General features: G+C 40.8%; 1 protein-coding gene across 9 annotated transcripts in view; it reads right to left on the reverse strand.

Annotated features, from left to right (window-relative positions):
- Positions 1-2,237: 2,237 nt before the first annotated feature.
- LOC149158918 (protein decapping 5-like) overlaps positions 2,238-26,336 on the reverse strand; it is a 214,303-nt gene continuing 190,204 nt past the window's right edge. For 4 of the 9 annotated variants that reach the window (XM_089436361.1, XM_089436368.1, XM_089436367.1 and 1 more), the window contains 3 exons: positions 3,325-3,522; positions 3,033-3,146; positions 2,238-2,924 (listed from right to left, as the gene is read on the reverse strand). In XM_089436361.1, the coding sequence (XP_089292487.1) occupies positions 2,724-2,924; positions 3,033-3,146; positions 3,325-3,522 (513 nt within the window). In that variant the 3' untranslated portion in view covers positions 2,238-2,723. The remainder of the gene's footprint in view (positions 2,925-3,032; positions 3,147-3,324; positions 3,523-26,336) is intronic. The other 5 variants (XM_089436365.1, XM_089436364.1, XM_089436362.1 and 2 more) reach the window with 5 other exon arrangements.

A 26,336-nucleotide genomic window follows, 5' to 3' on the forward strand; every position in this document is an offset into this window, starting at 1 on the left:
GCAACCACTGGCAGCATCAATACTTGGAAGACTTCGATCTCAAACTAGGGCATGAAATAGAGAGAGAGAGTAGCTTCAAAATTTCAATTTTCTTCTTCTCCTTAGGCTTGACCCAACTCACATTTCCTTTAGCTTCCTTTTACCCACTTCACACTTCTCGAGCTTCCTTAGAGATATTGAACTAGCTTGAAATGACATGCTCCAAATGAATTGAACTCCTATTTATAGGCTCCAAGTAAGGTAAAATTGGTGTCCTTAGGCAAACTTGATCTCTTCTAGGCCAACTTGGTGTGGAGGTTACAAAAATTATATTTGACTTAATACTAAACCTTTTTACGTGATTCAAAAGCCCAAGAAGGGTCTCTTTAAATATACAATGACTCTATAGACTCAATATTAATCTTAAAATTCCACAATGGAGACTTTCACTAATATAATGATGACCCAAGCATGAAACCTATGCTTTAATAAGTCATTGATATAATAATAAAAATTATTTTCTTTATTCTTTTGAGAAATACATTTCATGATGAATCAAATACATTAATGAAGACCAAACCTAGTTACATTTCCCAACACTAACAACAAAATGAAAATCCTCACTTTATGGGGTATTCTCTATTGTGCCAAACTCTTGATGTAATCAATATATTTGGGGATTCCTAGGTGACCATTGATTGGATAAACAATGGCACTTCTTTCGCCCCTCCACTCATATACAATTGGATGTAAAAATTAAGGAGTTTTTTCGATCGGTTTTCTTCAATTATATGCACAGGGAATTCAATTCGGGAGCTGTTGCCCTGTCCAAGGATGGTTTGGCCATGAGCCTGGGACATATCAAATACTTTGTTATTAGGCGGGGGGCTACATATTAGATCGGTTTCATTACCTGGTGATGCTTTATTTCGAATATGCGATTTTTTTGCCTGTAGGGACATCGTCGGATCTCGTGGACCTTTTTTTTTGGCGGGGGGGGGGGGGGGGGAGTCTTATGATCTGTCTTTTTTTTTTTTCTCATCTAAAGTGTAAAACACGATATATCTAAATATTTCTTTATATCTCTGTGTTTTGGTCACCCATTTCTGGGTTAATTGATAGGTTGTCTCTTTATTGTTGTCCAAGCTTTTTGTGGTGCCGACTTTTTTCCGATATTGTGGTTATTGATGATATAGCCAATCGGAATATTAGACCAGATGTAAACATGTATTTGTTGTCCAAGCTTTTTGTGGTGCCGACTTTTTTCCGATATTGTGGTTATTGATGATATAGCCAATCGGAATATTAGACCAGATGTAAACATGTATTTTTATTGCTAATGGAACATGTTCCGTTTTTCTTTCTTGACAAAGAAAAAGAAACCAAACGTTTCTAGTGCCGGAACATACAAGGACCTCACCTTTGATTTTCATTGTACGAGACATAAAAGGTTTGCTTTGCGTAATAGGAAATGAAGCATTGCTTAAAATTTGAAAGCCACAAAGAACATCAAAATTGATTGCAATTTATTTCAGTCCTTTTTTACTTTACACATCAGCTAACGCAGAAAGAACATCAAAATTGATTGCAATTTATTGGAACCATAATAAACCAGGGTACGATCAGTTGGTTATATCCTACACAGTAAATTAATCATTGCAACTAACATGATTCATTAGATACATTTTTCAATGACCCAAAAATGTATAAAAATGTTATAATAAAGATGATATATACTAATAGCTACAAACTCCATGTTCTTAAAAAGCTTGAATGGAATACTTAATGCTCAAAACCCCATTTTTCCGATGTAAAATATATAGCTGACATACCTGACTACAATTAATACACATGACAAACTTACAAATATTACATTGATTTCTCTACCACCCGCACCCAAAAATGTGAATTCAGATGCAAAATTTATGTGGTTGATTTCTTTGCGCAGAAGAAGAAAGTAACAAAAATATTGCATGAAGCACAGCCCTATTTTATTTTATTTTTCTCGTCGTGTTACCGGCATTTTAATCCTCCAGTGCTTCAAAAAAAAGACTAACTATGAAATGTAAGATTTCTGACTTTACCAATCCAAATTTATTTAGATATTGGTTTGACATTCAACAGTGCCACGTAATTTAGGGTGTTAAATTCTCGATATCATTACAATTCAATTCCCAGGAATCTCATATTCTTTACTTTGCAAAGCCGCAGAGTAAAAAAGAAGACCCGGTTTAAATCCCTGAATCCAATCTACGGGATTATTCAATAAACATTCTAGATGAAAGCTATAGCTTTTTCAATTACATGCCGGTATCTCTTTAAGACAATGAACAACCAAACGTGATGAATGTTGCATTGTCCCAATTTTCAACCCACAGTATACATTCCATTTGGTAGTTTTTGCAAAGGTCTTCTACATCACTTACATTTCCCTTTAATTGACAGCCATCGTCATGCAATTTCATTATTGCAATAAATTAAATACAATACTCTCATTTGAGCTCTATGAAACAAGGGTCTTGTTTTTAAGGGCCATTAAATAAACCTATAAATACAAGTCACAAACAAAAAAGAATTAAGTGCACCTAAACATAATAGCATTAGATTCTCAGGCCGTAATGATTGACATGATGTAGATATTTTTATCATACCAGTCCTCATCAACTTGAATGAATTATAGACTGCTAAGCATTTAATACCACATGTCAATCTTTCGAATTAAACTACCACATAGCACACTTGAATTACTGATAACCTTCCAGTTGTCTGCTCCTTGCACTTGAAGAAGGTACACAAGCCCTGGCATTGTACTCATTTTTATCCTTTCTCTCACTAGAATGGTTTCCTCCCCTGTGGATATTGTAATCAAATGAATAGCTGTGCCTGAAACTTCCATGTCTACGGCCACCTCGCTTGTGTGATCTAAAAGATATGTTCCCAAATGTCTGCAAGAAATATCACTCTCATATTCAATAAAATAGCCCACATGGTGCACAGAAGAAAAATTCAATATTGGTGACTGTCCAAGAGCATTCTTGATGTATTCTACTCACCTCACTATCAACCTTCCTCTGCTCTGAGTATTTCATATGCTCAACCCGGCCACCTTTGCGATCAAGGGCATCACATGAGAGAGTATCGAAGAAATCATCTTTGACATATATTGGCTGGAAAAAGCATAACAGTCTATAAGAGAGGTCCTAAATTGTGAAACAAGGAATAACTTCCATTTTATTGTTTCTTGAATAACATTTCTAGAATAGAATGCATGTCCATGGAAAGCACTTGATGAAGACAAAATTGTGCTACACACTTTAAGCGCTTGCATTTTATTCAAATTCTTGCCTTTACATTTCTAGACAAATTTATAGAAGCTTTGCCTGTAGGCATTTCTGATCCGTTGTCTTGAGGAATCCTCTCCACAAGGGCAGAATTTTCAACCTTGTCTACACTGCCAAGTTCTCCCCAAACTTCCTCCTTCTTAAACTTTTCATTCATGGTAACGAAATCAAAATCCTCCAAGAATTCTTGTCTGTTCTGCTTCTTGACAAAATAAGAGATTTGACAACATTAATTAAGGGTTAAACAAAACAAATATTTTAAGCATCTAATAAGATATAACAGAACAAGGCATTCATTCAACTTTGCACAACAGATCTCTGATGTGCCCCAAGAATCTAGATGATTCTGCGGATTCAAGAAGATTAGGAGCTAAAGAAGCTCAGTCCTGCCTGAATTGTCAGTGTGTAAAATCATGATAAGGTAATATGGCCAGCAAGATGTTGTAATAATACTGATTCACCTACTGCTATTTGTCATCTTTTTTATCCATCCAATTATTTTTACAAGCTAATGAATTTAGTATGTTGTTTCATAACAAGCTTAGAGCCACAAAGCAGAGGATGAGATTTTCCTTACCTGCAACACATTGTACTCAAACAATTTGTTTAGACTATGGGTTAGCATGTCTTTGGAGATCAGTTTGTGTTTTGGCAGTCATGACTCATAACACTCCGCAAATGAATATTAGATATATGTTAGCATGCAATACATCCTTAGTCAATAAAAGGATTGTGATAAATGCATTGTTTGTGTAGTGAACAATCTTGTATCTATAGGGAAGCTGAAATGGCCAAACTCCAAATCTACCATACATACCTAATCTCCACGACTTAGTGCCATATGCTTTGTGAAATTTTCACTATTGCAGCAACTAGAAATTATTCTTCTAACTGAATATTATTATGTGCAGTTTATTTGTTATTATGGCAAACAATGAATAAAATCACTACTGCAATTTTCACCAAAAATAAAATGCACTGGAAAATAAACTGGAATTGAGAAAATAGAGCACACACACACACAATAAAATGACACCGTTAGTTTTGGACAAAGGTCCCCGCAAAAACCCAATGTGGGAAAACCTATGCAGCAGACGAGGGTTTATTTCATTATGCAGTAGCAAAATTCTGAGTACAATATCTAGATGCCCAAACTGGCAATCGAACAATAAATATTTGGCCAAAATATTTGTGAGGCAAATGCCTCAACTCCACAATTGATCCCAGCTCCGAAATCTGGCTTTACTAGCTACTCGAACTGCCCCTGCGTGAACCTCTGTGCAATGCTTGTGTAGGCTCTACTTGCTCTGCCTCTCTTAACCTCTGGAAGTGACTCGCTTGGCCTCGTGGAAAATTATCCTAGCCTCTAGGTCTTGAATCAACCCTCTTCTCAGCTGAATCGAATTGCCTCCTTGAGGCTTTTGCACAACCCCTGTGTAGCCTCTAGTGGAATAACTTGACCTCTTTGTTGCTACCTCTCCAAAACTGGAAAGATCCTTCGGAATCTCTCTGCTGCTGCTCTTCAACCTCTGCTACTCGATCTCTGGCTCGAATTCTTCCCTGTGCTGAATCTCTGCTCTCTAGGAAATTTGATCTGCCTTGATCTCCCTCTACTTCGATGTATCTATCTCCATCCCCATCGACCTGCTCTTATAATCTCTCGTTGGTGAACCAACGACCATGATTAGATCTCCATCAATGGCTAAGATCATCTCAAACTCAATCCGTGTGAGTTTCTAGAGCATTCTCACCTTTCCTTAATTAATTACTATTAATTAACCAGTTTTCCTAAGTTAGACTTAGGAAAAATTTAAATGATGGCTAATTAATTTAATTAAGGTGTTTCACAAGCTTATCTTGTGAAACCTTTTTTGGGTTTTGAAGATCTCGTGTTCTTAGCCTCTTTGACACAAATCGAGACTAAAACACCTGTTCGATGCTACAAAAATTAACACACCCTCTTAGCAAGAAAGGCGTTCTCTCCCATAAAATCTTCCCTCACACTGTTGATGTCTTACACGTGACAACTTGTCACTGTCCACGAAGCTACTGCACATACTCTCATTCATCTGCTAACTATGTAGCTGAACCATCCTGCATCTGCACTACTGCTGATATTGCACTATGTCACCCTGCACTGCTGCCAACACTGCCTGCGCTGCATCTGATCTCATGCTGTGCCTGCTGCAACTACTGCAACTGAGAACCAATCTCTTAATCTATTGTGTCCTTGTACTGGCTCTACAACTGTCTCTTGAGTCTCTGACTACAACTAGGCTTTGCAATGTCTATTGAGTAATAGATCGAGCTACCTAGTTGCAGTGATTTAGCAAGGGAGAAAGTTCGATCCAGAGAGAGAGCATCGGAAAGAGGGTGAAGAAAATAATTTAAGAGGAGGATTCCAAAGAGTTTCCCAGTGGTTTTCTAGTGTCAGAGAGGTAAGAAAAGGGAGGCCGAAATTATTCTGCAGAGAGGCTGTGTAGCCAGTGCAAGCAACCAGAAACCCCAGTGCGAGTGCTGGGAGAGAGATCATTTCGGTTTCCAGAGGCTGGAAAGATCATCCAAGAGGCAAAGCAAATTTTTCCAGAGGCAAAGGGAGGTAGGCAACTCATCTAGAGCCAACGAGCAGGTAGTGTGAACTGTTCCAGGCCAGGCAGTGCACATTTCCAGAGGGCAGTGGGAGCAGGCCAATGGAGGCCTAGTTGGATTGTAGAGGTTGAAAAATATCTCCCAGATATTTTGGCAGTGTATTTGTCGAAGGATTGCCTGTTGGGCATCCAGATTATTGTACTCCCAGAATTTGATGCATAATAATTAAAAAACCCTCATATGCTGCATCGATTTTCCCTTTGGGGTTTTCCGGGGGATGTTAGTCCAAAAATTCTCATGTCAATTTTTTGTGTGTGAATCTATTTCTTAGCTCCTTATTTTATTTTCTATACCGTATTTTTATGGTGAAGATTGCAATTGTGAATTATTCGTTAATTGTCGTAAACAATCAAACTGCTAACAACTGGAAGAATAATATCTAGTCATTGCAATCAAGGAATTTTCACAGATGCCTCCTTTGAATCTGCTAAAGTCATTGGTGTACAAACTGGAGACCTATATCATCTCCTTGGACATTCAATTTAAGCCCTATTACATAACACCACTTGTTACAGGCCATTTTGTCACAACCAATCAAATGGCCTTGAAATTGGATCAATCAACATTACATTGACACTTTGCATTCATCCCCTACAAAGCCAAGAGCATCCTCTCTCCAAAATTTCCAAGAATTTTGGGTTAAACAACTCAAGAGTCAAAACCCTAATTTTTGGCCCCATCGCACTTAGCCTTCATTCAAATTACACTGTTGCAATTTGTACACAGAGAAACTGCATTGACTAGCGCATGTTGCCTTCACTGAAAGTGCGACGACCTCTAGAAGTTGGTAAAAATAAAAAATATTTTTGAATCTTCTCTTTCTAGAAGAGTTTTAACTATTTACTATTGGATTAGATCTCGAACTCCTACTCTTGAGGTCTTATCTCTTATCCCTAGAACTTATCCTCCATCTTGGATCTAATTCCTAGAATGGTAAATCCCAAACTACCTCTTTTACCCTATAAATTCACTGCCTCCCATAGAGTCTGGGTTGGCTATTAGAGACTCTTAGTTAGGCCCTCATGCTGCTGCTTTGTGCCTAGGGATCCATTATCCATCCATGCACTTGAGTTGCGATTGAAGGCTTGCTTTGTGGCAAAGGACAAGATAGTGGGAGACGTCTACAAGGTCAAGATCTGCAAGGGTTGTATCTTCTCCTACATTCATTAATATAAAAAGTGCTTTGTTTTCCTATACTTATGTCTCATTTATACATATGTAGAACAATGCCTTCTTGACTCATTGTTTAGAGATGTTAGTATATGTTATTTGTATGTTTTGGTTCTCTTGCTTGTTTTAGTTATTTTGTAGGTTCCACTTTTAGCATTTGGAGTTGGAGTTGGAGCTTACAAGCAAGGAGAAGAGGAGAGCTTGCATTGGATTCTAGGTAAGTCCTTCCATATTCTAAACTTCTCTAAGGAAAGCATAGTCTTTTTGTCTCCGTTGTTTCTAGATCAAGCCACTAGATCTAGGGAGTTTGCTTTTGTCCGCAAAAGGAAATTATCCAACAAACACCACTGATCTTTGTGAGCTGTGGCATCAAAGGTACGCTCATGTTGATTATAAAGCATTGTCTAGAATGAAAGATTTTGTTAAAGGTGTACCAAAAATCAAAGTTGAACATGATGGAGTTTGCAAGGGATGTGCCCTTAGGAAGAATGTTAAAGGAAGATGTACTAGCAGTGATAGTAGATCCAAAGGAATCTTAGATCTTGTGCATTCTGATGTTTGTGGGCCTATGTCTGACAAGACCTTGGGTGGCAATTTATATTATGTCTCTTTCATTGATGATTACTCTCGCAAAACATGGATTTACCTCTTAAAGTCCAAGGATCAAGTATTTGAAAAGTTTTGTGAATTCAAAGCACAGGTTGAGAATGCTACAGGAAGAAGGATCAAGACTTCAAGGTTTGACAATGGAGGAGAATATGTATCCAAGGAATTGATTGCTTTCTGCAGGGATGTTGGAATTAAGAGGGAGTTGATAGTTCCCTACTATCCTCAACAAAATGGAATTGTTGAAAGGAAGAATAGGACTATTATGGACGCTGCCAAAGCCATGCTTCATGATCAAGAGTTGCCTATGTTTCTTTGGGGAGAAGTTGCAAGAACAATTGTTTATGTTCAAAATAGATGCCCACATTGAATATTGGACTACAAAACTCTTGAAGAAGTCTTCACAGGTGAGAGACCAAATGTTGAGCATTTAAGAATCTTTGGTTGTCTTGTTTATGTTCATGTGCCTAGGAGAAAAGGACAAAATTGGAACCTTCCGGGAAGAAAGGAACTTTTGTTGGCTATAGTGAAAATTCAAAGGCCTTCCGGGTCTATGTTCCAGGACAAAATTTTATTGAAACTTGCAAGCATGTAATCTTTGATGAAGATGTTGCTTTCTAGAAGTCCAAGGGTTTACACTTGGACTCTGATGATGAGATACATGTAGCTCCGGAGAATGTGGAATCGAAGTCTAAGGAACCTAAACCGATGGAACAAGATCCTCATGAAGAATTTGATGATCATGAACTTGTTAAATCTCCAAGAGCCATTGTACTTGAGACTAGAAAGAGACCTGCCTGGCTTGAAAGAACTTTGAAGGAAGCTGAAGGACATGTTGCACCTTGTGGGACCTTTAAAGAAAGCAAGAAGCTGAAGAAGTATCTTGGTTATGCAACAATGATGTGCAAGATCATTGAGTCTAAGCCATCCACAAATGAGGAAGTAGCTGAACATCAAGTTTGGAAAGATGATATGATCGAAGAATATCAATCTATAATGAAGAACGATGTTTGGTGAATCGTGCCAAGACCTGAAGGTGTTAAAATTGGCAACTAGGAACATATTCCACTTTGGACAACTCATTTGATGGAGACGATGATTGCATTGAATTCCTCTTTCCGAGAGGACCAAAATTGACCTAAAGATCATCAAATTTGGACAAGGGAAAGTGTATTTTTGAATTATAAGGCCACATGTGCATATTTGATTAGGTTGGCCCTAAGGTAAATTGGACACCCTTGGAAGGCTATGAATACAAGTGACCTCAACCTCATTTGGACAACATCATGGACCATTCTTCTATTCTCTTTCTTGTTTTTGGCTTGCACAGGTCTGAGGCAGATCTGAGAAGGAATGGGTTCGCTCGAAGGTGAAATTGCAGGGTCCGGAGTTCGCATCTCTATTTTAGGGTTTTAGGCCTCAGTCGCAGGAATGACACAGAGAGATCTCGATTGCAGTCGCTCATTGGCCAACTTATCAATGTGACTGAAGCTTTTCAATCACTCCCACAACTTGTCCTCCAAGCGACTAGAAACTAGGGTTTTGGGTTACAGTTGCTAGCTTGACAAAGGATTCTTTCGGCTGCAATCGTTGGCTTACAAGCTCAAGGGAGCGACTGGAACCTCTCAGTCACACGCATGACTCCACCATGCGACTGGAAATTTCAGTTGTATGAAGTTTTCGCTCGTTGACCGCAATGTTAGACAGTTGACTGCAGACAGTGACAATTCATTACAAGCTTCTGAATCAAGATTTTGAGTATGAGCAATGTTGGGTTCATTTCATGGATATTGTTTAGCTGATTTTGCTGGATAGGTTTATGGTTGAAGACATGTATCATTGCACTCTCTTTTGTTGAATCATTCAATGACAATCTAATAAGAAGAAGAATTTGAAAGGGTTGTCCCCATAGTGGGTTTTGCCCTGGTCTCTAACCAATCCTAGTGTCTCTATGTGAATGCTTTTCTTCTATTGTTCCTTTATGTTCTGCTACATGGATGATGATATTGTTCTTCTTATATAGTTGCATATGCTACTGAATAATGATGCAAATATGAATAATGTTATGATGTTGTGGGATGAATTTAATGTGTAAATGAAGAAATGCAATTATCAAAGCAAAGAACAATATAGCCCTAAGAAAATCAACATGGTATTAGGGTTGGGCTGAAGAAAAGTCATGGAGATCACCACTATGATGACACCATTAATGGAAGCAAGAGAGGATGGAGGAGACCTAAAAGAATTCTAGGGTTTGAAGGAAACTCTAAGAAATTTGGATATTAGGGTTTGATGGGTCCTATGAGGTTAGGGTTTGGAAGAAACTCTGGTTTATGGAAAATATTTGAGATATGCAATCTAGAAACCCTAGCATGATCAATGGGAAGATGTTCAAGTACTTGTGTCAAATTTGATGAAGCCCTAGATGGGATAGTCTCTATTAGGCCTGGTTGCTGATAAAGTTGGTTGAAATATTGAAGGTGTTGTCGCACAAAGTGTCTAGGCACCACGACAACGCTCAGAGTAAGGGCTGTCACTCTAATCCTTACTCACTCCGTTTAGACTCTCTCCTAGACAAGTCAAGGGGGGTAATCCCTAAGGTGAATGAATGAGAATACCCTGTGGAACACAGGCTCTAGGAGACTTGAAGATGGATAACCTAATGAATTTAGAACAAATCTTGGTCAACTGAGATGAATAGATTAAACCCAAGACACAACCACGAGATATAAATGCTTATAGACCAGTGCTTTAGTATTCGATTAACCATAGACTGAACATAAACAAGATATCCCAAGTAATTTATATATGTGACGAATAGTGACAATCATGAATGATCAATAAAACTTTATCATGCAAGATATTCCAAATTTAAAATAATTAAGAATTCAGATCCAGAACAATTTTCCAATAGGCAATATAATTTTTTAAAACATTAATCGCGCTTGCCAATATATAAATATTACTACCACAAAACTTAAAGTCTTAAATCTAACACAAAAGATACCAAGGAAATTTAGATTAGAGTTTTAATTATCCCTTATGTAAATTTCTAATGTGCTAAGCTCATAAGGAAATTTTAATGTGGCAAATAAAATAATTAAACTTTAATGTGACCAATAATATAATCAAAAGGATTTTTAATAAATTAAAATTTTTAATGCGCCATAGGCCACATTAAAATTTTTAATGTGAAAGTGAAAATCCCCTTTAGATGTAATTTTTTAGTAATATCAAGTCACAAAATGATTTTTTTTTTTTAAATATTTTAGATTTTTAAATTTTTAATTCCTTAGATTTTTCAATTATTATTATTATTAAATGAAAAAAAAAATAAAATTTAAAAAGTAAAAGTCAAAACGGAGATCAAATAATAAAAAACCAAATCGAATTGAAACCTAACCAAACCAAAAAAAATAAAAATCAAACCAAAAAACAAAAAGTTGAAAAATCAAATGAAAACACACTAACCTAATGTATTTTAAAAAAAGGTCGAAAGTTAGAACATAACTAACCCTAAGAAAATTTAAAGTCGAATGGAAAGCAAAAAGGGTGCTTTGTTTGTTATGTGCAGGTTGAAGACGCTCAACAGCGGCAGAAGGAGAGGCTCTGCAGGTCGACGAAAGGAGGAGGAGGGAGCTGTAGCGATGGGCGAGGAGTTGGACGAGAGGAATGGCAGCGTGAGGAGTTCAGGCAGCGTTGAAGGAGAGTCACGGAGGGTTAGCAGGTGCAGCGATTAGAGGAGAGGGTTTGTAGCTTTGTTTGCAAGGACGATGGAATGAGGGACGAGGAAAGCTATGGACAGGTAGCACGCAGAAGGGAAATGTGGATGGGCAAAGAGGGACGAGGGATTTGAGAACAATGAAGAAAGCAGAGACACTTGGAGCTATGACAGCGGGGGTTTGAGGCAGCACACAGAGGGATCTGTAGGTCAAGGGGAAAGGAGGCTGCGGGAATGGAGTATGGAGCTGTAGCTGTGGGTGAAAAACACAGGTAAAGAGGAGAGGTCATGGGTTTGTGGTAGGGGATTGCAGGTTGAAGGAGCTGTAACAGAAGGCAACATTGTTATATGGACAATGGAGAGTGATCGCTCTTGAAGGTTGGTTCAAGAGGGAGATGATCACCTCTCATTGAAGATACATACTTTTTGATTTATGGAGCTCCTTTATGTCTTTACTTTTGTTTAGACTCATGGATGTGATTATTGTTTTGATTATTACTTATACTTCTTGCATGTATATTTGAGTATTTGGATGCTTCTAACCTCCTGATGAGTTGTGATAAGTGGATCCTTGTTGAGGATCATGGCTAGTGCAGGAAGAGAAGAACTAGCGTTGGAAAAGGGAAAGAGGCTCTTGATGAAAAGTTGTCAAAATGATACAGCTACCTACGATAAATAAGAAAGTGCACAGGTATTTGAATACTACAAGGTACATATGGTATTATTTCAATGTTATGTTTTAGCTATAATATTGGATGGTAAGGTAAACCCTAAGGTATGATGAGAATGTCTCCTTCACAAATGGCTCATGCATATGAAAGTTGGATTCATGATACCTATGATGAAATGATGCACTTGGTAGTGAATACATATCTTATCTTTTAGACATAATGAACTTTTTGATTCTATGAAGCTACTTATTATTGATCTTTGATATATTGGTATACTTGATGTTTGGCTAACATCTATCATTTTGGATATCTTGATCCCATAAAGAAGGCTAGCACCTTGATTCTAATAGATGGTAACTTGATACAATTGATAATGTTTGTGATAAGCATGGTAACCATGATGATAGAAGTATAACAATGAGATTGATATTCAGGGTCTTTTGTTGACCGTGGTTATGTTTTGATGGCATATGGTAAAACTGAATGCCCTGACTTGATGGATTGAGTTATGTGACAAAGAAGTAATGTTGTGATGATGATTAGCAATTTGACACTAATCCTTGATGAAAAATTGATCTCATGATGTAATGGTGAAATAGATGATGCTAATATGATATGACCATGATAAATATGTGATATAGTCTGACTTTATGATCTAACAGATCTGCTGATGCATGACAATATTATAGACAGGTTGATGTTTTGAATGATGATGACTGAATTGGTGACTCGTTAAGAGGGAGAATCTCTCCATAAGATCCCTACAACTACATTTGCATTATATGTATAGAATACTCTTTATTGTTGAAGTAAGATTTATGAACATGAATAGACGAATATCTGATATTGTTGGTCTGCAACAAATTTCTGGTCTACGAAGAAAGAGTTTTCCTTTAAGCCTCAACTGCACGGAAGCAAGCCTAAGGGTGTGACTATAGCCTCTCAATCACATGAAAGAAAGGTTATGGGTGCGGTTATGCCTATAGGACACAAAAGTGAAGCTTTGTGCATGAAATTAGAAATTCACCAAAAGTATGATAGTCCTACAAACATAGAGCAGACAACAGAAAGTTTTATGAGCATGGAAGTTTGAATGTTTGACTTACTATAATGTGAATATGTTGACTAAAATTGTGTTTGCAGGTGACCGGGACATGCATATCAATGTCATTATAATTTAACCATTGAGGCTTGTGTATGGTAGTATTTGATAACAGTTGCAAGGGTTTTGACTAGATTTGGCTGATTTATATACATAAGCAGTGTTTGGTGTTTTGACATGATGCTTGATAATGATTTAGAACTTTGACTTGATGTTGAGATATGTTTTGAGCTGTAGATCTCACTGAAATAACAAATTGGGATTTGCCCTGATGACTAATGATTTGATTTGACGAATAATGATTTTGCTTGATAAAAATGTTGTATGGGCATAGTGACTTTCAATGACTTATATTAGTATTTTGTGTTGTCATCATTATCTTTGACACATTGGTTGAAGTATAAACAATTGTGATTTAGTATGCAACAATCTCACTAGGAATGGATGAAACTTGTATGAATGAAACTTATATGACTTGTCCCTGATGTATCCATTCATATTTAGTAGCAAAAATGATTCATGCTATGATCATGAGGATGGCTTGATAAAGTTTGATTGGATAGTGCTTGGTAAATAAAAAATTGTTTTAACTTGATATTTGGATATGAGCTCTACTTGTCACCTAGTCCAAAGAATTTGTTACAGTGATATTGATGAGTTTGATATTAGTTTTGATTTGGCATCTAAACTTTGATAAGCTGACTTAGTTGATTTGATTGCACAATATTGATTTATGTAAGGCTGAGCATATTGGTTTGGTAAAGTGTTATGTTTGTAGAAAGAATTGTATGAAGCAAGCTCCCCGAGCCTAGTATGTCCGCATTGATAGTTACCCGGTGAAGCCAAAAGATGTGTCGATCCAAAACTCTACTTCAAAAGTGGTCCAAGGTATGACTTTGATTTTGGTTTTTATATACTGATGGTCTATTCTTGATAGGTAATGAGCCTCTGATGATCAAAGTAAGAGGGAGTTGGCTTCTGAAGCTTGAAATAATGAATCATGGCATGATGAATCGATTTCTGAAGTTTGGAAAAGAAAAGTCTACATCGTGAAGCTATTAAGAGTTTTTGGAAAATGGAAATGCAAATCTTTGGACACTCCAATTGAATTTCAAGAAGTTGTGAAGAGATATTGTTGAACTTGACTCGACAACTAACAGTTGAATGAAGCATTGATGTTCCAACACTCGTCCGTATATATGTATGTTATGCATAGAACTTGAGTGAATTCATGATTGAGTTGCTTCATACACATTGAGTTGTCGCCAAGCACCCTTCGAGATATTTGCATAAGACGATCAATTTTATGATCTGAGATATTCATCCTACGATATCTGACCACATGGATGTACTGATGTTGTTTGGGATCATTATTGCACTGCCTTAGTATGAGATCTGCCATGATGTTTTGGATGATAAGTTTGTAGCTTTAAGCAGGACCGAGGTTGAGTATGATGTTGCTAGCATGGCTAGCTGTGAGGCAAGATGAAAAATCTCTTTAGAAAATTGTTTGGGAAAGTTTTGAATATGACAGGGATACATTGTGATAATAATGAGTGGATCCGATTGGCAGAGAATCCTGTATATAGCTGGGACTGAGATACCTTCATATATTGAGACAATGCTGCTATAGGAGACAAGCTTAGGCTTGTGGTAGGCACCTCCGTGAGAGGGAGGATGACTATGATATCTTTTTTGTGATATATATATTTGTTCTATGTCATGTCCCTTCTCAAATACATTTGTCACATGGTGTTGCTTCACAATTTTGGCTAAGGAAGAGAACCCAACATTTTTGACTTAGGGACTTAGGAGGCAATTCGATTTTATTTGGCTGCTAGTGGAATGTGGGGGCCACCCACATGAGAATTCAGACTGGGCCATTCGAATGGCTTGGAGGGAAGTCGAATAGCTGGATGGAGGGGCCCACATGAGGCAAGGAAGGCCCAAGGAGTTACAAGGAGGAAGAAGCTCTCATTTGGCATTCATTCTTAGACCTTGCAACCAAAATTACTTGACTGTTCGCCCTGCTGTTTAGCTGAGTCAACCAACTGTTTAGCCACAAATCTCTCAAGCGGGAGATTCAACCTTTCCTTCGGGGAACCTTCCATGCCCGCCCAAAGGAGGCAGTTCCATAGTGATTTCAGGAGTTTCGGGAGTGCGTTGCAGCATTCTCATTCAACCACAAACAGGGAGTGCGTATTTTTGGCTAGCTGGAGAATACGCAGGAGGAGTTGGAGCTATCAATGATCAACCATTTTCTGGTAGAGTTAGAGGATTGGGAGAGTAGTAGTAGGCCAACATTCCTTGTGAGTTTTGGAGCCAGTTGAGCTAGCATCCCAGCAGTTTGAATTACTGGGCCTGGGGACAACATAGAGGGCTAATCTAGCATTTTCGTGGAGCTTAAGAGCAGGTGCCATAGGTTAGAAGCCCATCCGGGAAGTCAAGGAATTGATAGTAGGGGTCAGCCCAACACTTTGGAACCATTTCTAGGAGGATTTATAGGCAGATTCCAGTAGGCCGAGTTTTGTAGTTGCAGCTGAAGATGGGCTCCAAGGGGGTCGAGTTTCAGAAGTCTAAACCAGCCAAAATCCTACGTGGGTTTTTCTGGGTTTAGGCCAAGGAGTCCGGGTTTAAAAGCATATAATTTTCTGGGCATAGAAATTGGACCTTGCAGCCATTCGAACTTCAGCAGAAAGATAGTTTTCTGGGCAACGCAGTGCAAATTGGTGCAACAATTGAAGCAGTCATTGGATCAACCATTTTCTCACCTGGGTTTGGTCATGCTTGTCCACTGAGACAAGCCCAGGTGCACCATTCTATTATCATTTGTATTTTGCCCTCAAAGAAGTAATAAAATGGCTTAGCAGTTCCATATTTGCAGCATTTCTATGGGTGTTTAATGTGTATTTCGTTTTTATATTTTGCTGCACAGATTATTTGCTTTATATCACTTGTATTCCTATTTAGGAACATTATAGTGGTATTAGAGCCTAGTTCTTGGCTCAGTTGTGGGGATTGTCTCCTATGAGAGAAGGGGACCAACAGAACATCACCTACCGAAGGCAGAGGTACCGGAGCAGAGAAAGAGAGTTGGAGATTACTCCAAACATAGGACAGAGGGAAAGCAGTGGTAGAAGAGGAGGACATGGTGGAACCCAAGAGCAGGGAAGAGATGGCTTTCGACAGCCTCTTGAGAGCCCTGAATGACTTAGCCAAGGGTCAGAAAGATATGCTGGAAGAGATCAAGTCGCAGAACAGAGAGAGGACCACTCCTAGAGGGTTTTTGTTTGGGGAAACTTCTGGGGCCTCTCAGCCATTCGATCATCCCTCACCAGCAGCGCAATACCCATTAGCTAGTGGGCCAAGTCGTGCCACACTCCCTTCTTTTGTACCAGTGGCACAAATCGAACCTGGGTGAAGACCCCATTCAGATGGGAGACTATTTCAGAGAGTGGTAGTCTATGGATGCAGACTTTAAGGAAGCACTCTCTTTTAGAGATTTCTGCAAGCTCAAGTAGAGTGAGAATAACAAGGGTTATGGATGACAGGGTACCCAGAAATATGAGTTGCAGAGGACCATAGGGAGGATGTACTTCCCTACTTTCGATGGCACTGCTAAGTGCACGGCTAGGGCTTGGGTTGAGAAGATGGACACCTACTTCCAACTCAATTGGATGACAGAATAGGAAGTCATCAAAATGGCCATGCTGCACATGGAGGGGGAAGCCCATGACCGGTGGTTTCATGGCTTGGCCACCCTAGGGCATGCCAATGTGGCTTCTTATGAGGACCTGACCAGGAGGGTGGTGGAGCATTTTGACCAGAGAGATCCAGAGGCCCATTTCAGAAAGCTGACCCAACTGCGCCAAACAGGCAACTCGGAGCAGTACATCTCAAAGTTTTTGCAAGTATCAGTGATGGTTCTGGATCTATCAGAGGCTAGGAGGGTGTACACCTTCATTGAGGGCTTACTTGAGCCCTTGCGTGGATTGGTGAAGTAAAGCAGACCCTCCACGCTGCAGGAAGCAGTTTTGTGCACCAAAGATCTACAGGGGGCCATCCCCAAGACTAGGGCACCTTTTCTTGCATGAACCCCTTTTCCATAAAAGGGGCATGAGACTAGAACTCCACCTCAGAGGACCACATAGGGGCGAGGGAAGCTAGATGATGAGACATGAAAGGACCTCAGGAGGAGGAAGTTGTGCTTCACATGCAGGGAGCCCTAGGCACCAGGCCATCGGTGCACTGTTGGTAGAGCACACTATATTGAGGTTTTTTCTGACAGTGACCAGGAGGACGAGGTGGAGCAGGAGTGTGGTGTGGGAGATGGTGAGAGTCCAACAGATAGAGGGCCACCACCACCACCTCCACAGGGAGGGGCATCCCTTGCCCCATCCGGGGGAGTCCTTGCTTCCTTATGCGGGATTCCCAAATTTTTGACACTGAGGATCAGAGGCACTATACAGGGGCAGAGGGTGTCAGTCCTAGTTGACAGTGGGGCTACCCACAATTTCATAGATGCCCAGTTGGTTTAGAGGAGGGGCCTCACCACGACTGAGTTCGAGGGCTTTTCAGTCCTAGTACCAGGTGACCGTACCATACAGTACACTCGATATGTGCCTTCCTTGACAGTAGCTATGGGGAACTACTCGATGAAGAACTATTTCTTTGTGGTTGATGTGCTGGAAACCAACTTGGTGATGGGTGTCCAGTGGCTGTATTCCCTTGGGCGAGTCACGACAGATTGGAAGAAGCCAAAGATGGAGTTCATTGGGCCAGATGGCAAATTGGTAATTTTGAGAGGCATGTAGTAATCAACCTCAGACAGTCTCGGCCCACAGGATGGAGGCAGATCTGCGACATAGGGACATTGCATGGGCAATAGAGTTGAGGATTTTAGAGGCTGGGGGACAAGCTCAGCCACCACCACTAGACATACAGGCTTTGCTGGACAGATACGCATGTTTGGGGACATTCCACCAAGGCAGCCACCAGATAGGGGATTTGAGCACACTATTGAGTTGGAGTCGGGTGTGCAGGCAGTGATCACCACCCCTTATAGGCATCCTAAGGCCTATAAAGACGAGATAGAGAAGGCCATTCAGGAGCTGCTAGCGTTGGGCCATATCAGGCCAAGTTCCAGTCCCTTCGCTTCTTTAGTAGTACTGGTGAAGAAGAAGGATGGAACCCTTCGTATGTGCATTGACTACTGGGCCGTCAACCGGAAGACACTGAAGAACCGGTACCCCATTCCCCACATAGATGAGCTTAGAGGAGCCAAGTACTTCTCTAAGATCGATCTGCGTTCAGGGTATCACCAGATCAGGGTGAGGGATCAGGATATCCCTAAGACAGCTTTTCGATGCCACTATGGACACTTCGAGTTCCTGGTCATGCCATTTGGGTTGACCAACGCTCTGACCACTTTCTAGTCATAACCATGTCTTCTAGGGACAGTTGAGGAGGTTTGTGCTGGTTTTCTTCGATTACATTTTGATTTACAACTGGACATGGAAAGAGCATCTCCAACACTTGGAGGAGGTACTACACATCTTGGAGGAGCAATAGTTTTATGCCAATCTATCCAAGTGCGAGTTTGGTTTAACAGAGATGCTTTATGTAGGGCATATCATCGGTGCTGATGGGGTGAAGGTCCATGAGGAGAAGATGGATTGGCCAGTACCCTAAGATGTGACTGCGCTGAGGGGATTCTTGGGCATTTGCACCTACTACAGGAAGTTTGTCAAGGGGTTCTCACAGCTGGCAGCACCCTTGACCAATTTGACCAAGAGAGAGGCTTTCGCATGGACTGATGGAGCATAGGTTGCCTTCGATCGTCTCAAGGAGGTGATGAGCAGTTTCCCAGTCTTGGCACTTCCATATTTTTCCCAGCCCTTCGCCATTGAGTGTGATGCATCCGGGGTGGGCGTTGGAGCAGTTTTGTCACAGGAGGGGCATCCCATTGCTTTTGAGAGTCGGAAGCTCCTACCGCATGAGCTATCATATTCCATATATGACAAAGAGATGCTGGCCATCATGCATGCATTGGCCAAATTCCAACAATACTTGGTGGGCAACAGGTTTTGAGTGAAGACTGATCACAACAGTCTTTGTCACTTCATGGGGCAGCAGGGCCTCAATGACAGGCATCAAAGATGGGTCAGTAAGGTGCAGGCCTATGACTTCGGCATAGAGTATGTGCGGGAAAGCACAATGTGGTGGTCGACGCTCTATCTCGGAGACTAGTTGGTTTGTCCCTCATGAGCATTTGCCATGATTGGAAAGCTCAACTATTGGTGGAGTACTCCAAGGACAGGAGGGCATGCGAGGTCTTGGACAGTACCCATGCAGATGAGCGTTATCGAGTGATGGATGAGGCCATCTAGCACAAGGGGTGCATTTTCTTAGTACCCAACTCGTAGTTGAGAGAGAGGGTGCTCCAGGTAGCACATGACTCACCATTATCTAGGTACCAGGGGTTTCGGAAAACATATATGGCAGTCAGGGAGAGATTCACGTGGAAGGGCCTCAAGGGGGACGTGTTGAAGCACGTATAGGAGTGTGAGGCATGTCAAAGGAACAAGGGGGAGCTGATCCACCCTGCAGGATTGCTACAACCACTTCCCATCCCCGAGGGGAAATGGGAAAGTATCTCTATGGACTTCATCATAGGGCTCCCCACAGTGCAGGGAAAGGACTGCATCTACGTAGTGGTCGACAGGTCGACCAAATATGCCCACTTTTTCACCATCCCCACCTGATACACGGCTGCATAGGTTGCAAAGTTGTTCTTTCGAGAGATCTTCAGGCTGCACGGGCTCCCTAAGAACATTGTGAGTGACAGGGACAACAGATTCATGGGAGGCTTTTGGCAGGAACTTTTCAGATTGGTTGGGACCGAGCTCACTCCTATCACCAGCTACCATCCTCAGACAGATGGCTAGACTGAGAGGGTTAATCAGTGGCTAGAGGGGTACTTGAGGAACTACGTGACCAGTCAACAGAGGGCTTGGATTCGATGGTTGCATCTGGGCGAGTACTGCTACAACACCACTCACCGCATGTCCATTGGTATGACTCCTTTCCGTGCTTTATATGGATATGGTGCATTATCTTTTGCTGACATTGTTTTTGGAGACAGTCGGGCCCAAAGGCCAAAGACTAGGTCCAAGAGAGCCAAGACATCGTCAAGGCTCTCAAGGATAACTTGGTGACAACCCAAAATCAATAGAAGGTGTACGCAAATGGGCACAGGACAAAGGCATTTCGAGGAGGGGGACTTGGTGTATCTTTGGCTACATCCTTACAGGCAGTCCACGCTGAAGCAGAAGGGGCCGAAAAGCTACAACCACGCTTCTATGGGCCCTACCGGGTGATTAGACGAATGGGAGAGGTGGCCTATGAGCTAGAGTTGCCTCAGGGGAGCAGGATCCACAATGTATTTCATGTCGCATGCCTTAAAAAAGGTGTTGGGACAATAGGTGATAGCAGTAGTTGATTTACCCCCACTGGGTGATGAGGGCCACTTGGTTTTGGAACCTGAGGCCATCTTGGAGAGCAGGGAAAGGAAACTGAGGAGCAGGAGCATTAGGGAGTTCTTGGTGCATTGGAAGAACTTGCCAGATGAAGATGCCACTTGGGAGGGTGAGCACATTTTGGAGCACCCAGCGTTGAGGTTGCTTGAGGGCAAGCAACATTTGGGAGGGGAGGACTGTCATGTCCCTTCTCAAATACATTTGTAATAGGGTGTTGCTTCACAATTTTGCATAATTTTGGCAAAGGAAGAGAACCCAACATTTTCGATTCAGAGACTTAGGAGGGAATTCAACTTTATTTGGCTGTTAGTGGAACATGGGGGCCACCCACATGAGAATTCGGATTGGGCCATTTGAATGGCTTGGAGGGAAGTTGAATAGCTGGATGGAGGGGCCCACATGAGGCAAGGAAGGCCCAAGGAGTTATAAGGAGGAAGAAGCTCTCAGTTGGGATTCATTCTTACACCTTGCAATCAAAATTACTTAACTGTTCGCTTTGCTGTTTAGCCACAAATCTCTCAAGCGGGAGATTCAACCTTTCCTTTGGGGGACCTTCTGTGCCTGCCCTAGGGAGGTAGTTCCATAGTGATTTCAAGAGTTCCGCGAGTGTGTTGCAGCATTCTCATTCAGCCACAAACAGGGAGTGCGTATTTCTGGCTAGCTGGAGAATACGCAGGAGGAGTTGGAGCTATCAGTGATCAGCGATTTGCCAGGAGAGTTAGAGGATTGGGAGAGCAGTAGTAGGCCAACATTCCTTGTGAGTTTTGGAGCCAGCTGAGCCAGCATCCCAATAGTTCGAATAACTGGGCTTAGGGACAACAGAGGGCCAGTACAACATTTTCGTGGAGCTTAAGAGCAGGTGCCATAGGCCAGAAGCCCATTCGGGTGTTAGGATATTCCGACACATAGGAAATAGTTAAGTACAACTTGGTCTAGTATAGAGTTAGGTAAAGTGTGTTTCTTTACCGTTGTACATTTTGTAACCTACAATCCGACGGTCACGATATGTAGTGATCCGACGGTTCATTCTCTCCTCGGTATTACCGACACTTGATCCGTGGCTTGACACCCGATTGGTCCATGATTTCTATTTAAAGCGCATGGAGGGTCATTTGTAGGGTAATCCGTGCATGAGAGAAACATATGTAAATTTTCATTCTTTTATTAATAAATTGCCTGAAGTGGCCGCGTTGGCTCAGGCCGTGGACTGTTTCCCTCTTTGAGGGTTTTAACCACGTCAAAATACTGGTGTATTGATCTGCGATCTGGTTGTGAGCGGTGTCCTTTTGGTGTTCTGTCTGAGGAACTTACCCTGTAAATTCCTACATGGTATCGGAGCTATTTGAGGGCCGCGTCCGTTGGTGATCCAAATCTGAAGCCGGTAGAACTGCATCCGACTGTTGTTTCCTAGATCTGCTGTTTTTGACTGCTTTCGGGCCGAGAGGACCGCTCTGTTGTGTTGGGAGCATCTGTTCCAGTGAGGAACCCCTTTCGTTTCACGCGAAAAGGTTTCCGGTAGCCCTAGCTGCGTCATTTTTAAGATCTGGAGGTATACAGTGTTTATTTGCAGTTTACTGTTATTTTCTCTCTGTTTATTTAGCTTTTTTTATTACCGGATCTATACCTTTCATTTCTGCGTATGCTCTTTGCCCTGCGACTCTGTGCGATCTGGGCAAATCAGAAACAGAAAGGAAGGATTTTTCTCATGCGTATGCTCTTTTCCCTTCGCCTTAGGGTGATCTCGGAAAATCAGAAACATTGAGGAAAATATTTAGTTTCCGGCCAAAGCTAACTTTGAGCCGCAAGGTTCATTTTTGAAAATATTTAGTTTTTCGGCTAAAGCTAACTTCGAGCCATAAGGTTCGTTTTCTTTGCATGTCCGTGTTGGGTTTTGTGTTTTTTGTTTTGTAGGGAAAAAGAGCTTTCTCAAAGCAAGCACGCAACCCAAAGCCCCCCCCCCCCCCTCTCTCTCTCTCTCTCAAATTTTTTGTATAGATCAATTGGTTCAAAGCTATTTTAAGAGAGTAGAGGTCTTGGGTTCAAGTCTCCATTTTGTGGGGGCGGACTTTTTCATTTCCGCACATTCCCGCACTTCGTCGGCAACTTCAACAACTTTTTTTCAAAAAGCCATAACTTCTTCATCCGGAAGCCGTTTTCAGAGCCGTTTTTTTAAACCAGCCTAATTTTTCGAGATCTATCCATTGGAACACTTATTTTCAGCATCTTTAGCTTCAGTTTCCATTGAAATGGAAAGTCAATACCAAGTTACCCTTGACAGCACCAACTACTTCCAATGGTTGGCTTACATTGAGGATTTACTTAGAAGTAAAGGTCTCTACAGAATAGCCTCAGGCCAAGAAAAGAAACCGAAGGATGAAGATAAGGCTGCTAAATGGGAAAATAGGCAAGATCAAGCACGTGGATTGATAGGGATGTCTATTTCTCCAGATCTTAGATTCCATATTGCAGAAATTGATACTCCTGATGAAGCAATGAAACAAATCAATAAAGTTTTTGGGATTAAAAATGAAATTAGAGCCCATCAACTTGAAAATGAGTTGCTTACATTGGACCCTAATAATTTTTCTTGCATTGAAGATTTCTTGTCCAAGTTCAAGACCCTTAGATATCTTTTGGAAGGTGTTAAAGTTAAGAAAGAAGATAGTAACCTTATCTATTCCATTCTTACAAAGTTGGGACCAGCCTACTCTGTGTTTGTTTCCACCTTCCATTCTACAAGAGAAGCCTTCATTTCTCAAGGAACAGACTACAAGCCCCCTTCTTTTGACTCTTTTTGTGATTCTTTAATAAGAGAACAAGAAAAACTCTTACACCTTGGTCTTCTTAATCTTGGAAACTCTTCCAAGAAAGCGTTAGCCGCCCAGCAGCAACCAAATTCAAAGAATCCTAAGAAGTCATATCCTAAAAAGAATGGTCCTAAACCAAACAAGGGTCCTAAGCAATTTCAGCCCCAAAATGAAAAATCATTTCAACAAAATGATAAGACAAATAAAAACAAAGGGAAGAAGACTGATAGACATTGCAATTTTTGTAATCGAGATGGCCACTTAGAATCAAAATGCTTTAAGAAGATGGAAGCCTTGGAAGCAGCAATGAAGAAGCATAACATCCATTTGGGGCAATCTTCAACTTCAACTTCATCTTCAGGAATGGCACTTTCTGCATGTGGTTGTCAAGCATCTCGGTCTGGCTATGCATTAAATGTATCTTCTTCTTCTCATTCTCATGAGTGGCTCATTGATTCCGGAGCTTCTTATCACATGGCCAAAAACAAAGCCATGTTTTCTTCTTTAAATGATTGTAACACCAAAAATATATATGTTGGTGATGATAGATCTCTTAATGTTGTAGGGACTGGAACTGTTCATCTAGACAATGGTCAGTTTAATGATGTATTATGTGTTCCAACCTTATCCTGCAACCTTCTATCTGTATATCAGATAACTCATTCAGGTGAAGGTAAAATCGTTGAATTTTCACCTCATGATGTTGTAATCAAGGACTTAAGAGATCCTAAACAGATTTTGGCTACTGGCATTGCTGATGATTCTACAAGGTTGTATAAGTTTCACAACTTTGGGTCATCAAATCTTCCCTCAGTATTTGTTGCTCATAACGATGAAGTGAGCAAACTTTGGCATGAGCGATTTGGTCACTTAAATTATCGCTCCCTTCAGCATCTATGTAAAGAAAATATGGTGACAGGTCTTCCTATGGTATCTTGCAGAGATGGTGTTTGTTCCGGATGTGTACTCGGAAAACATCATCGGGACAGTTTTGAAAAACGTGCCTCTTGGCACGCCTCAGCCCCTTTACAGCTTGTGCATAGTGATTTATGTGGTCCACTTCCAGTTGTGTCATTCTCTGGCTGCAAGTATTTCTTAACTTTCATTGATGATTTCTCCAGACGCACTTGGGTATACTTCTTAAAACTCAAGAGTGAAGTATTTAACACTTTTTTGGCCTTCAAGGCCTTTGTTGAAAAACAATCTGGACATCAAATTCTTAAGTTAAGATCTGATAATGGCGGAGAATATGTTAAAAACACATTCATCAATTATTGCACTGAGAATGGAATTCAAATGCAACATACTGTTCCATATACTCCACAACAAAATGGTGTAGCTGAAAGGAAGAATCGCACCTTAAAGGAAATGGCTAATTGTATGCTACAATTTAAAGGACTTGGTCTTAGTTTTTGGGCAGAAGCAATTAACTGTGCAAATTACATAATAAATCGCACTCCTACTAAGGCTTTAAAGAATATCACTCCAGAAGAAGCATGGAGCTCAATCAAACCAGATGTAAGTCACTTTCGTGTTTTTGGAAGTGAAGCGTGGGCCCATATTCCAGATGAAAAGCATAAAGCTTTAGAACCTAAGAGTGAAAAATGTACTTTTGTTGGATATTCTGAAGATGTCAAAGGCTATAGACTTATTCCATTTAAGTCCAAAAATGTTATCATTAGAAGAGATGTAAAATTTGATGAAAATATGTCGGCTTGCGAGCCTAGTCCGGCGGATGTGCCACCTCTCCCTATCTCTTCTACCTTTGAAAACATTTCTTCTTCAGATGATGAAAGTGAGGATGACAATCCTCCCCCACCATCTCAGGATCCTCCTTCAGCTCCTGAGCTTCCAAAATGGGTTCGTGCTACTCGAGATGCAGCAGGTGATCTTGCCGGTGATCCTACAGATCAGCGACGCACACGTTCTCAGTTCGAGAGAGCCTCTTCTTTACTGGCTCAAGCTCCAGTAAATTATGATCCTGACACCTTTGCAGAAGCTTCAGGCCATCCAAATTGGGAAGCAGCTATGAATGAAGAATATCATTCATTATTGGCAAATGATACATGGGATCTTGTTCCTCTACCAAAGGGACGAAAACTTGTTAGATGCAAATGGGTTTACAGAACCAAGTATGGACCAGATGGGAAAGTTGATAAACATAAAGCTCGTCTTGTTGCTAAAGGTTTTTCACAGGTTGAAGGCATTGACTACACTGAAACCTTCTCCCCTGTTGCCAAAATGAACTCTATCCGCCTTGTTCTTTCTCTTGCTGCCTCTTTCAAATGGGAAGTCCATCAGATGGATGTTAAATCTGCCTTCTTGCATGGGGACTTGCATGAAGAAATCTATATGGAACAACCCATTGGCTTCATACAAACAGACTCCAGCCTTGTATGTCGACTTAAGAAATCCCTTTATGGTCTCAAGCAAGCTCCTTGGGCTTGGTATGCCAAAATGGATAGCTTTCTTTTAGAATCTGGCTTTTCTAGGTGTCATTCTGAAAATACTGTCTATACCAAGAAAGTGGGCAACTCTCTTATCATCCTTGTTCTTTATGTTGATGATCTTATCCTTACTGGTAGTGATCCCAACCTTATAAACCATGTGAAGTCTAGCCTTAAAAGGAAATTTGAAATGACAGACTTAGGACACTTACACTATTTTCTCGGTCTTCAAGTCTTGCAATCTAAGGAGGGTATTTCCCTTTCCCAGTCCAAGTATGCTTGTGATATTCTACGCCATTTTCACA

This window comes from Pinus tabuliformis, chromosome 5_2 (genome assembly GCF_031772625.1).
Source record: "Pinus tabuliformis cultivar Carrire ecotype Pingquan chromosome 5_2, CPIR1, whole genome shotgun sequence".
Lineage (NCBI taxonomy): Eukaryota > Viridiplantae > Streptophyta > Pinopsida > Pinales > Pinaceae > Pinus > Pinus tabuliformis.